The sequence below is a fragment of the Trichechus manatus genome, unplaced genomic scaffold (genome assembly GCF_000243295.1).
Source record: "Trichechus manatus latirostris isolate Lorelei unplaced genomic scaffold, TriManLat1.0 scaffold00015, whole genome shotgun sequence".
Classification (NCBI taxonomy): domain Eukaryota; kingdom Metazoa; phylum Chordata; class Mammalia; order Sirenia; family Trichechidae; genus Trichechus; species Trichechus manatus.
This window is the reverse complement of record NW_004443951.1, coordinates 24297414-24321028: the sequence shown is the minus strand read 5'-3', so window position 1 is coordinate 24321028 and position 23615 is coordinate 24297414. Positions and strand designations below refer to the sequence as shown.

Genomic DNA, 23615 nt, shown 5'->3' with positions numbered 1-23615 from the left:
TGTGAGAGAGTGATACAGATGTACTTGGACTGCCACATTATTAAGGCTGTTGTTAAAAAAAGAAATTTCGTGAGAAGTCAGTTCTTTAGATTAATGTAAATTATTGACCCTACATAGTCGGTTAGGCTTTTGACATACCACATTTACCATTTTAATGAAAGACATCAAAACTTTGAATGGCCCCGCTATTTATCAGACGCTGAGTTGGGCACTGTGGACACAGAAACGAGTAAGATACAATATGGAACTTAGTAATACTTAACAGCCTGGTGCAGCTGTCAGATATAGAACAGGTAGCTACAGTGTTGTTAGGTGCGGTTGAGTAGGTTCCCACTCATAGCGACCTTGTGTACAACAGAATAAAACACTGCCCAGTCCTGTGCCATCCTCTCAATCCGTTCTATGTTTGAGCCCATTATGCAGCTGCTGTGTCAGTCCATCTCGTTGACGGTCTTCCCCTTTTTCGCTGACCCTCTACTTTACCAAGCATGATGTATTTCTCCAGGGATTGGTCCTTCCTGATAACATGTCCAAAGCACATGAGACGAAGTCTCACCATCCTCGATTCTAAGGAGCATTCTGGCTGTAGTTCTTCCAAGACAGATTTGTTTGTTCTTCTGGCAGTCCGTGGTATTTTCAATATTCTTCACCAACACCATAATTCAAAGGTTTCAATTCTTCTGTCTTCCTGATTAATTGTCCGGTTTTTGCATGCGTACGAGGCAATTGAAAATACCATTGATTGGGTCAGCCACACCTTAGTCCTCAAGGTGACATCTTCACTTTTTAACATTTTAAAGAGGTCTTTTGTAGCATATTTGCCCATTGCAACAAGTCCTTTGATTTCTTGACTGCTTCTTCCGTGGGTGTTGATTGTGGATCCAAGTAAAATGAAATCCTTGAGAACTTCAGTATTTTCTTTGTTTATCATGATGTTGCTTATTGATCCAGTTATGAGGATTTTTGTTTTCTTTTTGTTAAGGTGTGATCCATATTGAAGGCCGTGGTCTTTGATCTTCATCAGTAAGTGCTTCAAGTTCTCTTTGCTTTCAGCAAGTAAGGTTGCGTCATCTGAAAATTGCAGATTGTTAATGAGTCTTCCACCAATTCTGATGCCGTGTTGTTCTTCATATAGTCCAACTTCTCAGATTATTTGCTCAGCATACAGAATGAATAAGTATGGTGAAAGGATACAACCCTGACGCATACCTTTTCTGATTTTAAACCATGCAGTATCCCCTTGTGTTCAAATAACTGCCTCTTGGTCTACGTACAGGTTCCTCAGCAGCACAATTAAGTGTTCTGGAATTCCCATTCTTCCCAGTGTTATCCAGAATTTGTTGTGAATCCACACAGTCGAATGCCTTTGCATAGTCAATAAAACACAGTTAAACATCTTTCTGGTATTCTCTGCTTTCAGCCAAGATCCATAGAACATCAGCAATGATACAATTCATCCTCTTCTGAATCTGGCTTGAATTTCTGGCAGTTCCGTGTTGATGTACTGCTGCAACTGTTTTTGTATTCTTAAGCAAAATTTTATTTGCATGTGATATTAATGATATTGTTGTATAATTTCCACATTCCTCTGGATCACCTTTCTTTGGAATGGGCACAGGTATGGATGTCTTCCAGTCAGTTGGCCAGGTAGCTGTCTTCCAAATTTTTTAGCATAGACAAGTGAGCACTTGCAGAGTTGCATCTGTTTGTTGAAACATCTCAGTTGGTATTCCATCAATTCCTGGAGCCTTGTTTTTCGCCAGTGCTTTCAGTGCAACTTGGACTTTTTTCTTCAATACCATCGTTTCTTGATCATATGCTCCCTCTTAAAATGGTTGAACATCAACTCTGTGTATTCCTTCCATCTTCTTTTGATGGTTCCTGGGTCATTCAGTATTTTGCCTGTAGAATCCTTCAGTATTGCAACTTGAGGCTTGAATTTTTTCTTCAGTTCTTACAGCTTGATAAAAGCTGAGCGTGTTCTTCCCTTTTGGTTTTCTAACTCCAAGTCTTTGCACATTTCCTCGTAATACTTTGTCTTCTCAAGCTGCCCTTTGAAATCTTCTGTTCAGCTCTTTTAGTTCATCATTTCTTCCATTTGCTTTAGCTGCCCTACATTCAAGAGCAAGTTTCAGAGTCTCTTCTGACATCCATTTTGGTCTTTTCTTTCTTTCCTGTCTTTTTAATGACCTTTTGCTTTCTTCATGCATGATGTCCTTGATGTCATCCCACAACTCATCTGGTCTTTGGTAATTAGTGTTCATTGCATCAAATCTATTCTTCAGATGGTCTCTAAATTCAGGTGGGATATACTGAAGGTCACACTTTGCCTCTCATGGGCTGGTTTTAATTTTCTTCAGCTTCAGCTTGAACTTCCATATGAGCTATTGAGGTCTGTTTTACAGTTGGCCCCTGGCCTTGGTCTGACTAATGATGTTGAGTTTTTTTTCCATTGTCTCTTTCCATAGATGTAGTTGATTTGATTCCAGTGTATTCCATTTGTTGAGGTCCTCATGTATAGTCGCCTTTTACCTTGAAAAAAGTATTTGCAATGAATAAGTCGTTGGTCTTGCAAAATTCCATCATGCGATTTCCTGCGTCGTTTCTGTCACCAAGGACATGTTTGTTTTCCAACTACTAATCCTTCTTTGTTTCCAACTTTCTCATTTCAATCACCAGTAATTATCAATGCATCTTGATTGCACATTTGATCAATTTCAGACTGCAGAAGTTGATGCTATAATAGTATTAAGTTCACACTACAGTGGTGTGGGATAAAACCTACATGAGAGGTGTGAACCAACTGTTTTGGGAACATAGTATGGGGAGGCAGTTCTTAGGGAGCAGGAGTGGGGACAGGGTATGACAAGGGCATGTCAAGGAACTTAACAGATGAGATGACATTTGAGCTGGTAGCTGAAGGATGAGAAGGAAGTTGCCAGATGGCCATGGGTTGTGTTTCCACCCTTTTCCTTAGTGTATAGAGGTCTTTAGGACAAGCCTTTAGTTTTTATCACCTTTGCTTGTTTTCTGACAGTCTAGTCAGATGGCCTTAGATGCAAATTGTCACCCTTCATCCATTCACAATCCAGCTGTGTCATGCAGCTAATAGCCTCCTTTGAGTGGGCATTTCTTGCATCATCTCAATTAGTTGGAATGACACAAAAGCTCATTTTTTCAGATAACCCAGCATGGATGTCAACAGGATCTTCACTGTGTAGTGGAGGCAGGCCCAGATGTTCACTCAGGAAGCATTTACTGAGAGACTCCTTTGTTTAGAGCACCATGCTTATAGCTGCGGCTAGGGATGACAAAAAAGAGGAGTAAGTTGTATTCTTTGCCCTCAGTGAGGCTGTAATCTCTCCAGGACACATGTACATACACATATCCGTCTATAATACAATGTAGAAAGTGGTGTCACAAGCAAGGTGGAAGTAAAGAGGAGAAAGGAATTCCTTCCAGCATGAGTAGAAAGGTAATTTCTTTTTTTTTTTTTTAATCTACTATGTATAGAAATGGATTAATTGTAATCCTTGGTTCATGACACACCATTGTCATTAGTCGATCATTGGAGCCCTGGTGGTGCAGTGATTAAGAGCTCAGCTGCTAACCTAAAGGTCGGCAGCTTGAATCCACCAGCCGCTCCTTGGAAACGCTAGGGGGCAGTTCTACTCTGTCCTGTAGGGTTGGTATGAGTTGGAATCGACTCAGCAACAATGGGTTTGATTTTTTTGTTTGTTTCCTTTGTGTGCCAAGCACTACGCTAGGTTCCTCAGGAAGCTTATGATCTAGTGAGTAAGATAATTACAATAAAGTCTGATTATGGTTATGGTAGAGAAAACGTAAGGTTCTGTGAAAGCTTGTAGCTGAGTACTGAATGTTGTTTCAGGGTTCAGGAAAGCCTCTTGGAAAAAGTGCAATTTAAGCTAAGACCTAGCTGGGTGAAGGAGGGGAGGAGACTGTTCTCAGAGGAGATCATAGCATGTGGGAGGGTTCAGAGAGTAGCATGATGCAGGGACTGGGAGCTGTGCAGCTGGACCACCCTGATGAGTGGGAGCATGGTAAAGAGGCAAGACTGGAGACTTAGGCAAGGTTTGTACTTTATACTGAGGGAAACGAGAGGTCATTGAAGGTGTTTAGTGGGGAAATGACCCGGTCAGATTTTGATCAAGTTTGGATATTGTGTTAAGAAGGGACCAGGGACTGGGAAGGGAGCAGGGACATGAGTTAGTAGGCTGATCAACTGAAAGATGTGATGATTGCTTGGACTGAGGAGGTGGTGCTGAGGATGTGAATGTTTAGGAGGCCAAATGGACACAGCTTGGGGATGAATTGGATGTGGAGGATCTTGGAGAAGGATGATGAGGTTTCTGGTGTGAGTAAGTTGGTGGAAGGTGGTGCCTTCTCTGAATGGGCAGCTCCAGAAGAGGGACAGGTTTGCAGGAGAAAATGATGAATTCAGCTTTTGACCCATCGAGTTTCAGATGTCCAAGGGACAGCCAAGTGGAAATGTCCTGTAGCTGGTTGGATCTTGGAGTCTGAAAGTGTGGAGACAGGTCCTGGCTGGCCTTTTGGGAGTCATCAGAAGAAAGATGGTGGAAAAGCCAAATGGGTGGGATGGCCAAGGGGGAGTGTAGAGTGAGAGAAGGATTTTGCAAGGAGAGTACCCTTAGAGGATGCTGTAAGGCTCAGGAAGAAAGGCCTTATGGACGGGGTGACATTGGGAACTCAACTTGAGGGACGATTAGACTTTGGATGTGTGTATAAGGGAGGAAGGCTATACTGGGCCAGCTCATGGAGGCCTTAAATGCCAGGCTAAGAAGTTTAGATATGTCGCCAGATGTTTTAATACTGTGCTGGGTTTCTTCAAGATGTGCAGGTTGGTGGCTTTGGCACCAGATTGTGATCTCACTTCCTGCCTGTGGGAAAGGGGCCTCTCAGCACCCTTCTCACTCCATGCATCGATGGTGGAAGGTATGGGGGAGATGAAGAAAGTGAGACTCCTGGATCCTCTTGCTTACTGTGTTCTTTGTCTTTCTGCCTCCAGTGCTTTGGGCAGCAACCCCTTTCTCAGGAGCCCCCTTGGAGGATACACCCTAAATGCAGGAAGAAGTCAGAAGAGGACAGCCCAGCTGAAGTGAGACATCCAGGCTAGACCATGGCTGTGACCCTGGAATCCCAGGCCCAGGCCTCTCCACTGCCAGAGCCTGAAGGACTTCTGATTGTGAAACTGGAGGAGGACTCGTGGGGATCAGAACCCAAATCTTGGGAGGAAGACCAGGACCCTGTCCCTGTCCCTGAGGCCTCCCGCCAGCGCTTTAGGCAGTTCCAGTACAGGGATGCAGCTGGACCGCATGAGGCCTTCAGCCAGCTCTGGGAGCTCTGCTGTCGCTGGCTGAGGCCGGAGATCCGCCTGAAGGAGCAGATCCTGGAGCTGCTGGTGCTGGAGCAGTTCCTGACTATCTTACCCAGGGAGGTCCAGACCTGGGTGCAGGCGCGCCACCCTGAGAGCGGCGAGGAGGCAGTGGCCCTGGTGGAGGATTGGCACCGAGAGGTCCGGGCTGCACAGCAGCAGGTGAGGCCATAGTCTGTTCTGTAAGGAGCAGGCTGGGCAAGGCAGTGGAGCTAGGTTAATGTGACTGGGTTGATAATTGCCAAAATCACAACAGCAACAACAATAATAACAACTGCCCTTTTTGTTTGTTTGTTTTAGTTTTATTTTGCTTTAGGTGAATGTTTACAGCCCAAGTTAGTTTCTCATTCAAAAATTTATACACATATTATTTTGTGACATTGGTTGTGCTCCCCACAATGTGACAGCTTGCTCCTCCTTTCCACTTCAGTTTCCCTTTGTCCATTTGTCCAGTTCCTGTCCCTTCCTGCCTTCTCATCTTGCTTTTGGGCAGGAGGAGTTGCCTATTTGGTCTCATATATTTGATTGAACTAAGAAGCCCGTTCCTTGTGTTATTGTTTGTTTCATAGGCCTGTCTAATCTTTGTCTTGGAGCCCTGGTGGCACAGTGGTTAAACATTTGGCTGCTAACCAAAAGGTCAGTGGTTATCCACCAGCCTCTCCTTGGAAACCCTATGGGGCAGTTCTACTTTGTCCTATAGGGTCGCTATGAGTTGGAGTTGACTTGATGGCAATGGGTTTGGTTTTTGTTGTTGTTGTTGGGTTTTAATCTTTGTCTGAAAAGTGGGTCTTGGGAGTGATTTCAGTTTTAAGTTAGCAGGGTGCCCTGGGGCCATAGTCTTAAGGGTTCCTCCAGTCTCTGTTAGACCAGTAAGTCTGGTCTTTTTTCGTGAATTTGAATTCTGTTCTACATTTTTCTCCCATTCTGTCCAGAACTCTCTGTTGTGATCCTATCAGATAGTTTGGTGGTGGTAGCTGAGCACCATCTTGTTTTTCTGGGCTCAGGTTGGTGGAGGCTCTGGTACATGTTGTCCTTTAGTCCTTTGGGCTAGTGTTTTTCCTGTGTCATTGGTTTTCTTCATTCTCCTTTGCTCCGGATGGGATGGGACCAACAGATGTATCTCAGATGGCTGCTTGCAAGCTTTTAAGGCCCCAGATGCTATTCACCAAAGTAGGATGTCGAACATTTTCTTTATGAACTATGTTATGCCAACTGACCTAGATGTCCCCCGAGACTATGGTCCCCAGCCCTCAGCCTGCAGCCCCAGCGGTCCCTCAAGGTGTTTGGATGTGTCTAGGAAACTTCTATGCCTTTGCTTTGGTCAAGTTGTGCTGACTTCCCCCAGATTGCGTGTTGTCCTTCCCTTCACCAAAGTTGACACTTGTCTACTATCTAGTAAGTGATTTTCCCTCCCTCTCCCTCCCCACCCTCAAAACCATCAAGGATTATTTTTTTCTGTATATGAACCTTTTCTTGAGTTCTTATAATAGTGGTTTTATACAATATTTGTCCTTTTATGACTGATTTATTTCACTCAGCATAATGCCGCCCGATTCATCCCTGTTATGAGATGTTTTGTGGATTCATCATTGTTCTTTATTGTGACGTAGTATTCCATTGTGTGTACGTACCATAATTTGTTTATCCATTCATCTGTTGGTGGGCATTTAGGTTGTTTCTATCTTCTGGCTATTGTGAATAGGGCTGCAATGAACATGGGTGTGCGTATGTCTATTTATGTGATGGTTCTTATTTCTCAAGGGTATATTCCTAGGAGTGGGATTGCTAGATCGTATGGTATTTCTATTTCCAGCTGTTTAAGAAAACGTCCATATCGTGTTCCAAAGTGATTGTACCATTTTACATTCCCACCAGCAATGCATATGAGTTCTAATCTCCCTGCAACCTCTCCAACGTTTGTTATTTTGTGTTTTTTTGATTAGTGCCAGTATTGTCAGGGTGAGATGGTATCTCATTATAGTTTTGATTTGCATTTCTCTAATGGCTAATGATCATGAGCATTTCCTCATGTGTCTGTTAGCTGCCTGAACGTCTTCTTTGGTGAAGTATCTGTTCATATCCTTTGCCCATTTTTTAATTGGATTATTTGTCTTTTTATTATTGAGGTGTTGAAGTATTTTGTAGATTTCAGAGATTAGACCCTTGTTGGGTATGTCGTAGCCAAAAACTTTTTCCAACTCTGTAAATTCTTGTTTTACTCTTTTGATGAAGTCTTTTGGTGAGCATAAGTGTTTAATTTTTAGGAGCTCCCAGTTATCTGATTTTTCTTCTGGTGTGTGTTGTACATTGTTAGTTGTGGTTTGTATACTATTTATGCCATGTGTTAAGCCCCTAGCCTTGTCCCTATTTTTGCTTTCATGATCTTTATTGTTTTAGATTTTATATTTAAGTCTTTGATCCATTTTGAGTTAGTTTTTGTGTATGGTGTGAGATATGGATCTTGTTTCATTTTTTTACAGATGGACATCCATTTATGCCAGCACCCTTTGTTAAAGAGACTGTCTTTTCCCCATTCAACAGATTTCGGCCCTTTGTCAAATAGCAACTGCTCATAGATGGATGAATTTACATCTGGATTCTCAACTCTGTTCCATTGGTCTATGTGTCTGTTGAACAACTGACATTTATCAGGCACTTGTTATGTACCAGGCACTAAGTGCTATGCGTGTATTACCTTATTTAATTTTCTCAACAATTTAATGGCATAGTGACTGTTATCCATATTTTACTGATTCAGAAACTGAGGCAGAGAGAAGATAAGTACTTTGCCCAAGGTCAGATAGCTACAGATGGTAGAGCAGCATTTGAACCCACGCAGCCTGACCCTAAAGCCAGTGCTTATAACCAGTACTCTAAAACTATTTATTTAGTTTGTATTGTGTTTTGCACTAAACGCAATGTTTTTACACACGTGATCTGTTTGTATTTTGACAGTATAAGGTAGATAGGCAGAAATTGTATTATTGTCCCCATTTTACAGATGAAACCAAGGCTCCCAAAAGTCAAGTGGCTCACAAAACTCAGCTAGTGAACCAGAGCTTAAACCCAGATCCTTAGGTTCCAAGTCCATCGTTCTTTCCACTACACAACAGATGCCTCATCTGCAAAACCATGGGAATTAAAATACCTCCGAGTTGTGAGGCTCAAATGAGATATTAACTGACAATATTGAGTACTCACTGTGTCAGACATTGTTCCAAGCTTTTTATGTGTATCATCTACTCAACCAGCAATCCAATAAGGTAGTACTATTATCATCGCCAGGGAGTCTTTGGGTGGCACATAGGGTTAAGCGCTGGGCTACTAACCAAAAAGTTGGCAGTTGGAACCTATCTAGAGGCAACTCAGAAAAAAATCCTGGTGATCTGCTTCCGAAAGGACACAGCCATGAAAACCCTATGGAGTGCAGTTCTATTCTGGTACATGGGGTCGCCATGAGTTGGGATCAACTCAACAGCAACTGTTTGCTTGTTTGTTTTTAATTACCATTTTCCAAATGGGTTAAGAAACACAGAAAGGTAAGTAACTTGCCCAAGTTTATATAATTAAGTGGTGGAGCCGAGATAAGGCAAGTGAAAGTATCATGGATTTAACATTCACAGTTTCAACAATTTGGAAGAGACTGTGAAGGCCCATGATATAATTTTGTTGTGATACAAATTTCGAATCTTGCATTGAAGCTGGTATATGTAGTACAAGTCCTTTAGCTGGCTGCCAGCCACCCAGAACCCTCATCTCAGCATAATCCTGTTACTCTCCTTTTTACATGTAGTGATATTATTCTTAGTTGCACTTTGTCAGGGGAAATTATAGGTTTGAGAATATATGGTATACTTTGCAAATGGTGGGGTTTTTCTATCTGTTGAGAAGCTCTATACAGATGTGAGATTGGGGGAAGAAAGGCTTAATGTCTACAGCTTTTCTGTTTGGATTCCTTTACAAACTGATTGAATATACAGAAAGAATAATATTTAGTTATAGAAGTAAGTATGAGAGGGTGTACCTTTTTTTAATATGCCACACCATCTCCCATATTATTTCTTTTAAAGAAACCAGCTGTTTGTCTTAAGTGGCAGTAAAGAAACAAATGGAAGTCTTAGGGCTTCAGAGCTGAAAGATGAAGAATTTGAGACCCAGAGATGAGAATTGAATTCAATCAAGGTCTTTATGATTCTTCGTCTGTAAAGTGAGGGGGTTGAACTAGAGCAGAGGTTCCCAAATTATGCCCCTGTGAGCTGACTAAAGCTTGAACTGCTTCTAAAATTGAGAAAAAATAAGGCAATGCAGTCTTATCTGTTATATATTTTTCTCCTGTGATTTTTATTTTCATTTTTCAATTTTTCTACATACTCCCGGGTGCTCACAAATGTCAAAACAAATGGGTAAGTAGCAAAGGAGCTTGGTTTTGGGGGCACATATGTTGTAGCTTGTTATCTTGTATTGCAAGGTACATAACTTAGTTATATTTTCTGCAAGTAAAATTCTTCCAGATCTTACTAATGGAATGAAATATATTATTTGTGTTCTTCAAAGAGAACTACCACCCGAAGAAAGTTGGGACCTACTGGGCTAAAGGGACTGTATGCTATTTTCTTAACGGGATCTTTCAGCTCTGATGTTTTGTGATTTCTAGCTTGTTTATTCTGTCATCACCATCTTATAGAACCTGTCTCCTCATCAGGTACACAGACATTTTTGATGGATTCTTTGTTCATCCCTACCCCTAATCAGTATCCTCTGATTTTTTTTTTTTGGTCTTCTCATTATCTCTTGAATCTACTTCATTCTGTGTCCACAACTGCCATCTCTGGAATCAGAATCTTTGCTTAGGGATGGTAATAGTTGGAGGAGCTAGGGTCGGGAGTAAACGTTATTGTTGGGTCTAGTCACACAGTTCCTCTGTAGACTGTCACTGTAACCAAGTGATTATTATTTTTTGTTGTTGTTGTTATTTTTAAACAATCATATAAGAATGTTGATGAGCAGATGTTATCTCCCTATGAAGCTACCCAGGACATTGGAGGATCTCCTCATTTGGAATGGCCTTTGATGCTCATGGCCCATTCCTGTATATCTTCTTAATGGTAAAAAAAAAATCCCCATCTTTGAAAGAAGATTTGAGTTTTCAGATCAGCAAAAGATTTTTGGAGCTGAGTTTGGCAGTAAGTTGACAGTGATGGATGTTACTGTGTCAAAAAGTAAGGGTCAGTGTATTGTATAGTCAATACCTGTTGTGAACAAATGGGGAAAGAATAAGAATATATTTGTATTTGCTTGTATGTAGTTAGAGATGCTCTGAAAGGATGCGGAAGAGCAGCGGTGACCTGTGGTGAGGAGTCAGGGCAGGAACTGGGCAGATGGGATGGGAAGCAGGGGGAGGGCGGTCTTTTCACTGAGTACCTTTATATATCTTTCTATTTTTGAACCATGTGAGTATATACCTATTCCAAAAGTTAGATGTTTCTACAAAGCATTGGAATTGCTATATTGTTGGGGTTTTAGGACCAGGAAATGACACCTTGGCCCCTACCTCTAAATTTGGAACCCATAGAGAGAGAGAGAGAGAATCAGATATTAGCTTTATCTTTGATAAAGCTGAATTCGGTAATGTGGCTTGCTAATACCTGCCTCTTGGATTGAACCTCTAGTCCTCCAGTCCGCCCTCCTCCCTTTCTCTCTCTCTCTTCAGTTCCCCCTTCATGGTGAGAGGCTGCTTTAGTAAGCTCCGCTCCAGGAGGAGCAGACCAGTGTGCATGCTGAGGGCCTGCTGTGACCCAAGAGGGGGAGGGGCTGGGTGGGGTGTGCTCAGCTCTTTATCCCCAACTACACAAGCCAAGTACACAAGCAGTCTCTGTCCTTTGGGGAGGAGGGAATGAGTGGGGAAAGGAAGAGGGCTACCCTAGTAGAAGTTCCTTTATGGAAAGATAAGGCCAGGGGAGTGGGGATTCTGCCTTAAATCTATGTATGGCTTTTAAAAAACCAAACCAAATCCGCTGCTGTCGAGTTGATTCCGATTCATAGTGACCCTATAGGACAGTGTAGAACTGCCCCCATAGGGTTTCCAAGGAGTGGCTGATGGATTTGAACTGCTGATCTTTTGGTTAGCAGCCAACAGCTTAACCACTCCACCCATAAAGTCATTACCAAAGAGGAATCAGAAATGTTTTTATTGAGCATGTCTTTGTCACCCAGTGTTTAAAGGTGGTGTTGTAGGGTATAAAGTTCAGTATTCAGTAATTCCAACGAGATCATTCCATTGTTTATATTCTTGATTATTATTATTATTTTATCTGTTTCAGCTCCCATGGTTACTGCATAGCTTAAGAAGCTCATAACAGTTGGCTTGGGTCCATTTCTTATGTATTTCCAATAATTTTTGTTTTGTATATTTTTGCAGTGTTTTAGGGCACAAAAGAATTTAATCAAGTTATCTCTTAATTGATTATTCTCTTTTATTTTATGTGTATTTTCTGTATCTTTGAGTACTTTTTTGCCCAAAATTTTACATTGAAATTAAAATAGCCACTTCTGCTTTCCTTTTGAGTTAACCTGTTGCCATCAAGTCGATTCCGTCTCCTCGTGACCCTATAGGATGGAGTACAACTGCCCCATAGGGTTTCCAAGGCTATAAATCTTTACGGAAGCAGACTGCCACATCTTTTTTTCCATGGAGCAGCTGGTAGGTTAGAACCACCAACCTTTCAGTTAGTGGCGAACGCTTAACCACTGCACCACCAGGGCTCCTGTATTGAGATAGAGAGCCTTATTTATTCTTCGGTTTTTAGGATTAGATGTGCCCTTTTAAACAGCACATACTTTTTTTTTTTTTTAATGTTTAATTCTTTGTCTTCCCTCTTTTTTTATATTTACTTTTAAATTTTCTTTATCTTTCAGCAGGGATTTTTAGAGCAATTGTATTTAGTGTTTTATCTATTTTTTATGTTTTTTTATGCTTCCCTTTTTCTTTTAATATATACTTTTATCTTTTTAGATAACTTAAAAGGTTATCTAAATGTTTTGATGCTTAGGGATTTTTTTTTTAATGTCACATTTTACATAATTCATCACCTTATGATTCACAAATGTTTTGAACAGTGGCAAGCTCATTGAAACATTTGTATACCCTCCCTGCATTGAACAAGACGGCACTCATTTGGTGTTATAAATGCTTGTTTATTTGCCGAAGTCAGTGTGATGGCTTATAGTCATCCTTTAAGCCATCTTTGGACCTTAAAAACACCTGTTAGCTTTTGGACCACAGTTGTACTCAAGATAACATTCCCTGCCCTACCACAGTGGGTCTTATAGAACCAACGATTGGGAATTTTGGCTGTCTGTGTGTAGGAACTGGAATTGTGTGCAGAGACCAGGTCCTTAATGGCAATGCAGGAATCACGGAACTTCCAGCTGCAGCCAGAGGATCACTGGCCTGAGGAACAGTCCCAGAAGCAGTGGGTGAAGAATCAAAATCCTGACCTTCCCAAGCACCTAAACACCAAGATGGTGCCACAGTCTTTGAAAGAGAGAGGTGAGTACCAAGAACTGGGGAAGCACTGGGAATGGAGCCTTCTCCCTCAGGGGAAAGGGCTGGATGGTAGGAAAGGGTATCTAGGGAGGAAGCAAATACAGATTTCAAGTCAAGGCATAGACTAGCGTCTGATGGATATACTTACTGAGAAGGTAAGTAAGTGAGTAAGCATTAGAAAAGAGGATGAAGCTCCCAGTGACCCGAGCACACCCAACTGTAGCCAGAGTCATGCAGCAGGTATAGGCTGGGGCCGCAGCCGGGTAGCGATTGTGGGAGTTCCAGGCTGGCATCTCACACATGGCATATCACTCAAGGCAGCTTAGGACCTAGACGCTCTAGAAGGGAAGTAAAAGGAGAAATCTGTACGGGCCACAGAGAGAGTCTTAGTTTGATCTAAGCATGACTTTTGGAAACTGGACCTGAGAGGGAGAGTACCTCTTTGGAATCCAGAGCTTGGGTTTCAGAGATTTTTTTCTTCTCCTCAGCTGTCCTCACTTCTCACCTCCTTACTCTCCCGAAGATGGGGAGCATTGGCCATTGGGAGGTGCCCACTGAGTCCCAGGTAAGCTGCTGCTTGTTCTTCCTTGCCTGTCAGCACTACTCTGGTCCTCCTGCCCCCAGTGCTCCTCCTCTCTCCCCATGGCCACCCCTCAGCAACAGGCATAAGCACAGGGGCTGCCCTGCCTGGAAGCCTGTCCCTCCCACCCCCAGTTCTCTCTCCTTGGCCTTGCTGTGCCTTATGATGCTAGCTTCACACGTGGTACCCCTGTATTCCCATTATCTTTTCGGGGGCCTGGTAGAGGTCCCAGGCTTTTTAAAAGACAGTGACATTTGAGTTGCCACAGTTGTCATTGGTGTTCTCTTGTGCATCTCACAGGAAGCCCTGGGACCTAGAAAACACACTGAGAAGGAGTTCTGCAAGGACCCCTCAAGAGATGACTGTAGGGACAGCGTGTCTCTGGGTAAGGAAACAATGTCCTGTACACTCTATTCCCAAAGAGTGTCTTGTCACTCCCTTTAGACTGAATTCAGTGGTTGGAGGAAAGGTTCTTTCTGTGTGTGTGTATGTGTATGTGTATGTGTGTGTGTATCTCCTCCCGAGAATCTCATGGCATCATCTGCCATTGGTGTCTATCTTTTGACCATGAAACGAGACAGCTTTAATATGAAGCTGATCCTGAGGCTGATAGAGTAGAGAGAAAGAAAGAACCTGGGTCTGTGATGACATCACCAGGCTAATTTGTACTGTGGTTACAGCATGCACTCCTTCTGAACTTCCAAAAGAATGAGAAAATAAATTTCCTTATTTTTTAAACCAGTTAGCTATGTTTAAAAGACTGCTGACCCAGCAACTCCCAGCTGTAACAAAATAGGAAGCCTTTAATTAAAATAAATACTTGAAGAAAAAAATAGGTGAAAAAGAGTTTAGAGCTAAAAGAGTCTCAAAGATAATCTAGTTCAGCATTTCTCAAAGTTTGTTCCTTTGAACAGTTTCCCCAGATGTGTGAAAAAAGTGGTTCCACTGTCAAGTAAGTAGCCAACAAGCTTCTAGTATCTTAGCTTAACCATGAGTCAGACCTGTCATAGTCTTTTATTTTCTCCCATTCATGTGTCTTCCCTCATACTGATACTAGACTCCCCAGAGAAATGACTCATTACTTCGCATCCCATGTAGGCGTGCCTACAAGAAAGGAGATTGTGCTGGTCATATGGACTTCAAGCATTTATTTATTTCTCATTGTGGTTTAATGTATCCATCTCATGGACTTTATTCATTTGAGTGTGCCCCTGAGAGATGGCTCCCGTTTGGTGCTGAAAAGATCGGACTTCTGAGACAGCAGGCCGGGGCCCCACCCCTGGACCGTGCTGAGTATACTGAGGTGATGAAGGTGATGAGCTGGCTCTTGGAAGCCACCCTGTCGGCTCTATCCAGGCACACTCTGTTCCTGTCATCACAGTGTTGGCTGCAAAGCACAACTCTTCTTCCTGTCTCTGAAATTCCATAGATTTCACAAAGTCATGAGTCTTAAGGGAGTGACAAAAAAAAATGGCTGTTACTATTCCACAGACATTTTAAGGGATTAACATGGGAATTTCTCATCTGCCTCTTACAGGGAAAGGATAAAAATTTCAGGGACAAACACTGCTCAGCAGGTCATTTCTACTCAATCACTTCTCTTCTTCCTTTTGTACAGAAGTTCTAGTTTCAAAACCAAATAGCACCTCCCAACGAAAGCAAGCACGAGATTTTTGGGGTCCAAACATTATAAGTTCTTGGAAAAGGAACACTGCTGGAGATTATAACCTGGGTAATGAACAAGCAAAATCAGCTCAGACATTGGCCTGGAAGGACTCAAGGACCTGGGAAGAACAATACCAATGGGATGTGGAAGACATGAAGGTGTCAGGTGTTCACTGGGGCTATGAGGAGACCAAGACTTTCCTGGCTATTCTGAGTGAGTCTCCCTTCTCTGAAAAGCTCCGGACTTGTCACCAGAACCGCCAGGTGTACCAGGCCATTGCAGAGAGGCTCAGGGCACGGGGCTTCCTGCGGACACTAGAGCAGTGTCGCTACAGGGTCAAAAACCTCCTACGGAATTACCGGAAAGCCAAAAGCAGCCACCCGCCAGGGACCTGCCCCTTCTATGAGGAGCTGGAGGCCCTAGTGAGGGCTCGGACCGCCATTAGAGCCACGGACAGCCCAGGAGAGGCTGTGGCACTCCGTAGGCTGGGGGATAGTGATGCAGAGGTAGAAGAGCAAGAGGAAGGGGGCTGGGAGCCCGAGGAAACAGCAGAAGACTGTAATGGTGATGACCTGGCCATTGATGAGTCCGTCCAGGGGCCCAGGATTCCAGGGGGCCCAGCTCTATTCCAGAGTCGTATTGGTAAGAACATGGGGGTTTAACTGAATCCAGATTCCAACCCTCCTGCCAGCTTAACTTTTGCTCCCTGAGGTCAGGGCACATACTACAAGCCTGCATTGTTGTCACTGGAATAAGATGTTCAGTTCTTTAGGTCATTGTCAAATTCCTGTTCTCTTCTGCTATGATAGCTCTTCTTGTACATGTTTTCTTAATTATAAAACATACTTTTTTAAAGCCTTAAAGGGCCTGAAAGAGCTAATCTAGTATTTCCAGTATTTCCAGAAGTACGTCACTGATAGTATGGAGATGATCACAGGTGTTACATGAAAAACCCTGTTACTGTCTGTCGATTCCGACTCATAGCAACCCGATGGGACAGGGTAGAACTGTCCCATAGAGTTTCCAAGGCTGTAATCTTTATGGAAGCAAACTGCCACATTTTTCTCCTACAGAGTGGCTGGTGGGTTCAAACCACTGACTTTTTGGTTAGCAGCCGAGTGCTTAACCACTGCACCACACAGCTGCTTCCATGTTACATGAGTGGACCTTTAATTTTAATAGTCATGTATTTCTCTTAATGTGTGTTAGAAAAAGTACAACTAGCACATCAACCCATGATTTCACAGATAATAAATTTAGGTAAACAATTTATCTAGAATCCCAGAATAGTTTAATGGAAATTAAACTATTTCCATTTTCCCGTGCCCTATTCTTGTCCTTATATAAACACCATTTTTACATAGTGTAATCATAATACATTATCTTTCTTTCCCACCTAGCGTTATATGTGTGTGTGAACTAGATTGTCAGCCCCTCCAGGGCACGGACTATGTCCCATCTTTGTATCCAGCATGCCTTGCATAGTGCCTGGCACAACGTGAGCACTTTAGAAGTATTTGGTAAACAGATGAATGGATGACTTATCTTAATTTGCATCACATAGTGGATAAGAGCACAGACCCTGGAGTCAGACTGCCTAGGTTCGACTTCTGGCTTTGCTACTTACTAGCTGTGTGACACTGGCAAGTTATTTACCCTCTCTTGCTTAGTGTCTCTACAGTCTTCATAATTATCCATTTTATTGGCTGCCAAATACTCCATTGAAGTGGTTTTCCATAGTATCCTCAACCATTCCTCTGCTATTGGCCTTGGAGGCAAGAATGTGTAGTGTGTATTTGGAGAATAGCGTAGGGAGTAGCTTGGCAGGAGTAGAGATGTATGTTGGGTAGGAGTAGGTAGTGAGGTCTGAGTATCATACAGAAGACTTGGATTTAGTTCTGTAGCTAGTGGTGGCCCTTTAAGGTCACAACTTTGAAGGGCAGTGACAAGGGTGTGCCATGTGACCAGGTCTCTAAGATGCCGGAGGGTCAGCTAGAAGACTTCCGTAGGAAGGAGAAATTGAGATTCTTGGCTGCAGATTCTTGACACCAAGCAACAAGTCTTACTGCATGCTTGCTGTGTGATGACCCTGAGCCGGAGACTGGGGAACATATAGAAAATGCAAGACAGCCCTTTCTTTTTTTTTTTTTTTTTGACAGTTTTTTTTCTTTTTCCTGTGCTTTAAGTGAAAGTTTACAATTCAGGTTAGTTTCTCATACAAAAATTTATACGCACATTGCTATGTGACCTTAGTTGCTTTCCCTATAATGTGATAGCACGCTTCTTTCCACCCTGGATTTCTTGTGTCCATTCAACCAGCTCCTGTCCCTTTTTGCCTTCTCATCTTGCCTTCGGACAGGAGCTACCCATTTAATCTCATGTATCTACTTGAGCTAAGAAGCACACTCTTCACGAGTATCATTTTATGTCCCATAGTTCAGTCTAATCTTTGTCTGAAGAGTTGGCCTTGGGAATGGTTTTAGTTTTGGGCTAACAGAGAGTCTGGGGGCCATGTCTTCCGGGGTCCCTCCAGTTTCAGTTAAACCATTAAGTCTGGTCTTTTTACTAGAATTTGAGTTCTGCACCCTACTTTTCTCCTGCTCCATCAGGGACTCTGTTGTGTTCCCTGTCAGGGTGGTCATTGGTGGTACCCGGGCACCATCTAGTTCTTCTGGTCTCAGGCTGATGGAGTCTCTGATTTATGTGGCCGTTTCTGTCTCTTGGGCTAATAGTTTCCATGTGTCTCTGGTGGTCTTCTTTCTTCTTTACTCCAGGTGGGTTGGGACCAATTGATGCATCTTAGATGGCCGCTCGCTAGCTTTTAAGAGCCCAGATGCCACTTACCAAAGTAGGATGCAGAACATTTTCTTAATAAATTTTGTTATGCCAGTTGACCTAGACGTCCCCTGAAAGCATGGTCCCCAGACCCCTGCCCCTGCTACTCTGTCCCTTAAAGTGTTTGATTGTATTCAGGAAACTTCTTAGCTTTTGGTTTAGTCCAGTTGTGCTGACTTCTCCTGTATTGTGTGTTGTCCTTCCCTTCACCTAAGATAATTCTTGTCTACTATCTAAAAATCAGATAGTGTGAGGCCTCCCGCTTTGTTCTTCTTGTTGAGTAATGCTTTACTTACCCAGGGCCTCTTCCCTTTCAATATGAAGTTGGTGATTTGTTTCTCCATCTCATTAAAAAATGACGTTGGAATTTGGATCAAGATTGCACTGTACCTGTAGATCGCTTTGGGTAGAATTGACATTTTCATAATGTTGAAGCAAGGTATGACATTTTCACATGAGCAAAGTATGTTTTTCCACTTATGCAGGTCTCTTTTGGTTTCTTGGAGTAGTGTTGTGTAGTTTTCATTGTATAGGTCTTTTACGTCTCTGGTTAGATTTATTCCTAAGTATTTTATCTTCTTGGGGGCTATTGTAAATGGTATTGATTTGGTGATTTCCTCTTCGAAGTTCTCTTTATTGGTGTAGAGGAATCTGATTTTTGTATGTTTATCTTATATCCTGATACTTTGCTGAAATCTTCTATTAGTTCCAGTAGTTTTCTTGTGGATTTTTTGGGGCTTTCTGTATAGAGGATCATATCATCTGCAAATAGAGATACTTTTACTTCTTCCTTACCAATATGGATGCCCTTTATTTCTTTTGCTAGCCTAATTGCTCTGGCTAGGACCTCCAGCCCAGTATTGAATAAGAGTGGTGATGAAGGGCATCCTTGTCTGGTTCCCATTCTCAAAGGGAATGCTTTCAGACTCTCTCCATTTAGGATGATGTTGGCTATTGAAGACAACCCCTTCTTAAAGGCCATTTGCATAGATGAGATATACACGTGTGCAGTGGCAGGGGACCCATGCTGTGTGGTATATCATACATTACAAGCTTATGTGGTAGTACATTCTATGGCTGTTGTCTCGTGTCATTTTCATAATAACCTTATGAAGTAGGTAGGTATTGTCTTCATTTTACAGTCAAGATAATAGAGGTTCAGAGAAATTAAGTAGTCCTTTCCTTAGGTTGTTGATCCAGGATGTGGTGAAGTTGGAATTTGAACCCAAGCTTCTCTGACTCAATTTTGTAGTAGGCTTATGTTGGCTATGATAGCAGTTGAGGCTCAGTAGATAAGGTGAGACAAACCTCGGATACCTCAACTGCAAACCAGGCATAACCTAGACAGAAATTTGAAAGTGGTTTTCTAAGGGAGTACATAGCAAATAACTTTGGTAGGAAACCTGGAGTAGTCCAGGAATTTGGAATTGATCTAGTGAGTGGTTAGCGCTTTAGTGTATCTTTGGTAGAGATTTAGATTAAGTAAATAAAGGATGTTTATTGTAACAGATCCAGGGAGAAGCTCTTGGATCCTAATTACAGGCTTTTCCCTGAACCAATCAGCAGAATTAGGGGGGTGGGGTCAACTGATATAATATTGCCTCCTAAGTCCTCTTCTTCAGCTGAGACTCTTAAGTGTTTATAGAATCTCTTAGAATAGGGTAGGGGGAGGTTTGGCTGATCTTCCTAACACACCTTCGAGAAGCAAGGGTATATTTTTTGCTGGTGCCCCAGGCACCTGGGCAGTTTCTGAGATACCTGTGTTCTGGACATTTAGCAGGGCAGGTGACCCCAATCATGATGACCTAGGCTAATCTCATTAAGTCTCACAGCTCTGAACTCTTCGCTCCTGACAGCAGGTGTGCACTGGGGCTACGAAGAGACCAAGGCTTTCCTGGCAATTCTCAGCGAGTCCCCATTCTCTGAAAAACTTCGCACCTGTCACCAGAACAGCCAGGTGTACCGGGCTATTGCAGAGCGGCTGTGTGCGCAGGGCTTCCTGAGGACACTGGAACAGTGTCGCTACAGATTCAAAAACCTCCTTCGAAGCTACCGGAAAGCCAAGAGCAGCCACCCACCAGGGACGTGCCCCTTCTATGAGGAACTAGACTCGTTGATGAGGGCTCGCACTGCGGTTAGAACCATGGGGACCCTGAGGGAGGCTGCAGGCCTCCTCATGTCTGGACAGAACAGTACGGAGGCTGATGACCAGGAGGCCTGGGACGAGATGGCAGATGAAGATGTCATCAAACCTCCAACCCCATGTCCTAAAACCCCGGACACTGGTAAGCCTGGAGTAATAGGCATGCAGAAAAAGTGAGGAAGTCAGGCTCATTATCTTTTGTTACCAAACCAAAGAGAGAATGGGACTAAATAGGAAAATGATTTATGCTTTGCTCTGATTAGCCAGTGTCTGGCCTAGTGTGATCCCCCAAATGAGACAGCAGCCAGTCAGTCTAGATTTTACTGGGATGCATCTGGGTAGTTATAGAGTTTACTCAATCTCATGTGCCACGGAATATACTGAATACTATTGATTAGAAGAAGGAGGTGTTTATTATTGAATAGTGAGATAGGGCAGTTGGCCAGGGAAGCTGACTGGCTGGCTGCTCAGGCTGGGCCTCATTGCTCCCTCAGTGGGGTCACCATGTCCCAGGCTCCATTTCTCATGTCCCAGGCTTTGTAGGTCAGAAATGCGTGTATGCTGCAAAACTTGATCAATTTAATGTTAGCCACATTCATAAGATGCAAGATACAAGCTCAGGTTAACCACATCCACAAGATATTGTTGTTAATTGCTGTTCAGTCGATTCCGACTAATGGTAACCCCCATGTGTGCAGAGTAGAACTGCTCCATAGGCCGTGACCTTTTGGAAGATCACAAGGCCTGTCTTCTGAGAAGCCTCTGGGCGGATTCGAACTGCCAACCTTTTGGCTAGTAGTTGAGTGCTTAACCGTTTGTGCCACCCAGAGATTCCTCAAGATATAAGATCCAGATAGATAAATAAATGCTAACTAATGAATGAACAAAACCACATTTCTGTTCATTCTTTCAGGTTTTGAATTGAGGCATGAGGATGAAGACCAGATTTCAGAGCAGGAAATTTTTGAGGATTTTCCTGGAGCATTATCAAAATGCACTGCAGAGGATGTTCTCCACGCTCATGACTGGGAGGAAGATAGTGAAAATGAAAATGAAAGTGAAAGACAGTGGGGAAATCCCACTCAGGAACAGTGGGAAAAATCTTCTTCTGAAGAGGACTTAGAAAAACTTATCGACCATCAAGGCTTGTACCTGGCAGAGAAACCCTACAAGTGTGACACATGCATGAAAACCTTCAGTCGGAGCTCCCACTTCATTGCTCACCAGCGGATCCACACAGGTGAGAAGCCCTACAAATGCCTTGAGTGTGGGAAAAGCTTTAGTGACCGCTCTAACCTCAATACCCACCAGAGAATCTACACTGGAGAGAAGCCCTACAAATGCCTTGAATGTGGGAAAAGCTTTAGGGACCACTCCAATCTTGTCACTCACCAGAGAATCCACACTGGGGAAAAACCCTACAAATGTGGGGAATGTTGGAAAAGCTTCAACCAGAGCTCAAACCTGCTAAAACATCAAAGAATCCACTTTGGAGGAAATCCTGGCAACTGTAGTGAGCCTGAGGAAAGCTTTGGCCAAAGCTCATCATTTAGTGCTCACTGGAGAAACTCTACAGAGGAGACATCTCCTGAACAACCTTCAAGTGGAAGCAGTGTCAGTAAGAACTTAAATTCTCCTGGAACGCACATCACCAACTCAGGGGAAAAACTTTATCAATGTTCTGAATGTGGAAGAAGCTTCTCTAAGAGCTCTGCCCTCATTAGTCACCAAAGAATCCATACGGGAGAGAAACCATATGAGTGTACTGAATGTGGGAAAAGCTTCAGCAAGAGCTCCACCCTGGCTAACCACCAGCGAACCCACACTGGGGAGAAGCCATATAAGTGTGGAGACTGTGGGAAGTGCTTCAGTGAGCGCTCCAAGCTGATCACACACCAGAGGGTGCACACAGGAGAGAAGCCCTACAAATGCCTCGAGTGTGGGAAATTCTTCCGTGACCGTTCTAATCTCATTACTCACCAGAGGATTCACACAGGAGAGAAGCCTTATAAATGCAGAGAGTGTGGGAAATGCTTTAACCAGAGCTCCAGTCTTATCATTCATCAGAGAATCCACACTGGGGAGAAGCCCTACAAGTGCACTGAGTGTGGCAAAGATTTCAACAACAGCTCTCACTTCAGTGCCCATCGGAGAACCCATTCAGGAGGGAAAACATCATAGGAGACACCTCCCCCCACAACAAAAGAGAGAGAAATGTATATTTAAAACTCCCAAGATCTTAAGATGTATGCTTGAAAGAAACATTCTCAATTTTTAAGCTTAGTGTGTGCCTAAGGAAGTTATCTTGGTATAATACTACTAATTTGGAAGTGAATTACAGATACTAAGGATCTATATTTGAAGGCACTTTTCTTAAATGTGAATTGTTTTTCTCCTATAAAATACCCACACACAATCCTCAGGTAGTCCTTACATTTGCTGTTGTGTCCCTGGTGGCACGAATGGTTGACTATTCACCTAAAGATTTGTGATTCGAACCCACCCATCGACGCCAGGGAAGAGAGGCCTGTTGAACTGGTTCCATGAAGATAATAGCCAAGAAAACCCTATGAAGCAGTTTTGCTGTGTAGTGCATGGGGTCGCAATGAGTCAGATTTTAAGAGCTTTAACAATGTTTGAGCCACACTGGTAACTTACGGCCTCCAGAGGTAAATCAATGATCTTGAGCATAGATCCAAACCTTTGGTGTGCGTTCACACTGTTGTTTGTATACACACCCCATCGGCCGTGGTTCTCATACATGGCGACTTTCAGTCGGGGCTTACAGTCACTGGAGAACTTTGAGACTGTGGTGAGATGGGCATAGTTGAGAATCAGAGGTCTGAAGCAGGCCACCATGAGCTCAGCAAAGAGTAGGAACAATAGTGACCTCACTAAATCATTACTAATAGCAAAAATAGCCAGGACTTATTGAGCGTTTGCTTTTTGGTAGGCTTGGTGTTAAAGCACTATCTACTTCATTCCATTTAATTCTCACAGCAGCCCCAGGAGATGGGTACTAATATTCTCCTCACTTCTCAGAGGAGGAAACTCAAGAAAGTTAAATAACTTGCTTCAGGTCACACATCTGAAAGTGTCAGAGGCAGAATTCAACCAGATCTGTCTTTCTCCAGAGCCTTAGGTGCTCTTCTGTACTGAATTCCCTTCCCCATTAAGGCAGGTATCTCAGGTGCCAGGATCTCAAAGCACTTTGTAGACTGCATTTCCTGTTAGAATCATGTATTCTCCTTCTAACAAATATGGAACTGAGACTCAAAAGGACTTAGGACATTCAGAATTGGCAAAATGCTTTGAGCGACGCTGAACTATATCAAAACACTTGATGTGAATTTCCATCTTTAATATGGATGGGAGATATAGAAGGGTTGAGACTGGGAAAAATATGTAGTCATGATGATGTTTCTTCCATTG

The 23615-nt window shown here is 42.9% G+C and overlaps 1 protein-coding gene across 2 annotated transcripts in view; it reads left to right on the top strand.

The window, feature by feature from the left end:
• ZSCAN20 (zinc finger and SCAN domain containing 20) overlaps positions 1–23374 on the top strand; it is a 29313-nt gene extending 5939 nt beyond the window's left edge. The window contains exons 2-9 of one of the 2 annotated variants that reach the window (XM_023727262.1): positions 983–1023; positions 5048–5575; positions 12779–12962; positions 13448–13524; positions 13840–13924; positions 15158–15847; positions 19897–20325; positions 21097–23374. In XM_023727262.1, coding sequence (XP_023583030.1) covers positions 5159–5575; positions 12779–12962; positions 13448–13524; positions 13840–13924; positions 15158–15847; positions 19897–20325; positions 21097–22364 — 3150 coding nt within the window. In that variant the 5' untranslated portion in view covers positions 983–1023; positions 5048–5158 and the 3' untranslated portion in view covers positions 22365–23374. The remainder of the gene's footprint in view (positions 1–982; positions 1024–5047; positions 5576–12778; positions 12963–13447; positions 13525–13839; positions 13925–15157; positions 15848–19896; positions 20326–21096) is intronic. The other variant, XM_004371971.2, reaches the window with a different exon arrangement.
• Positions 23375–23615: the final 241 nt, after the last annotated feature.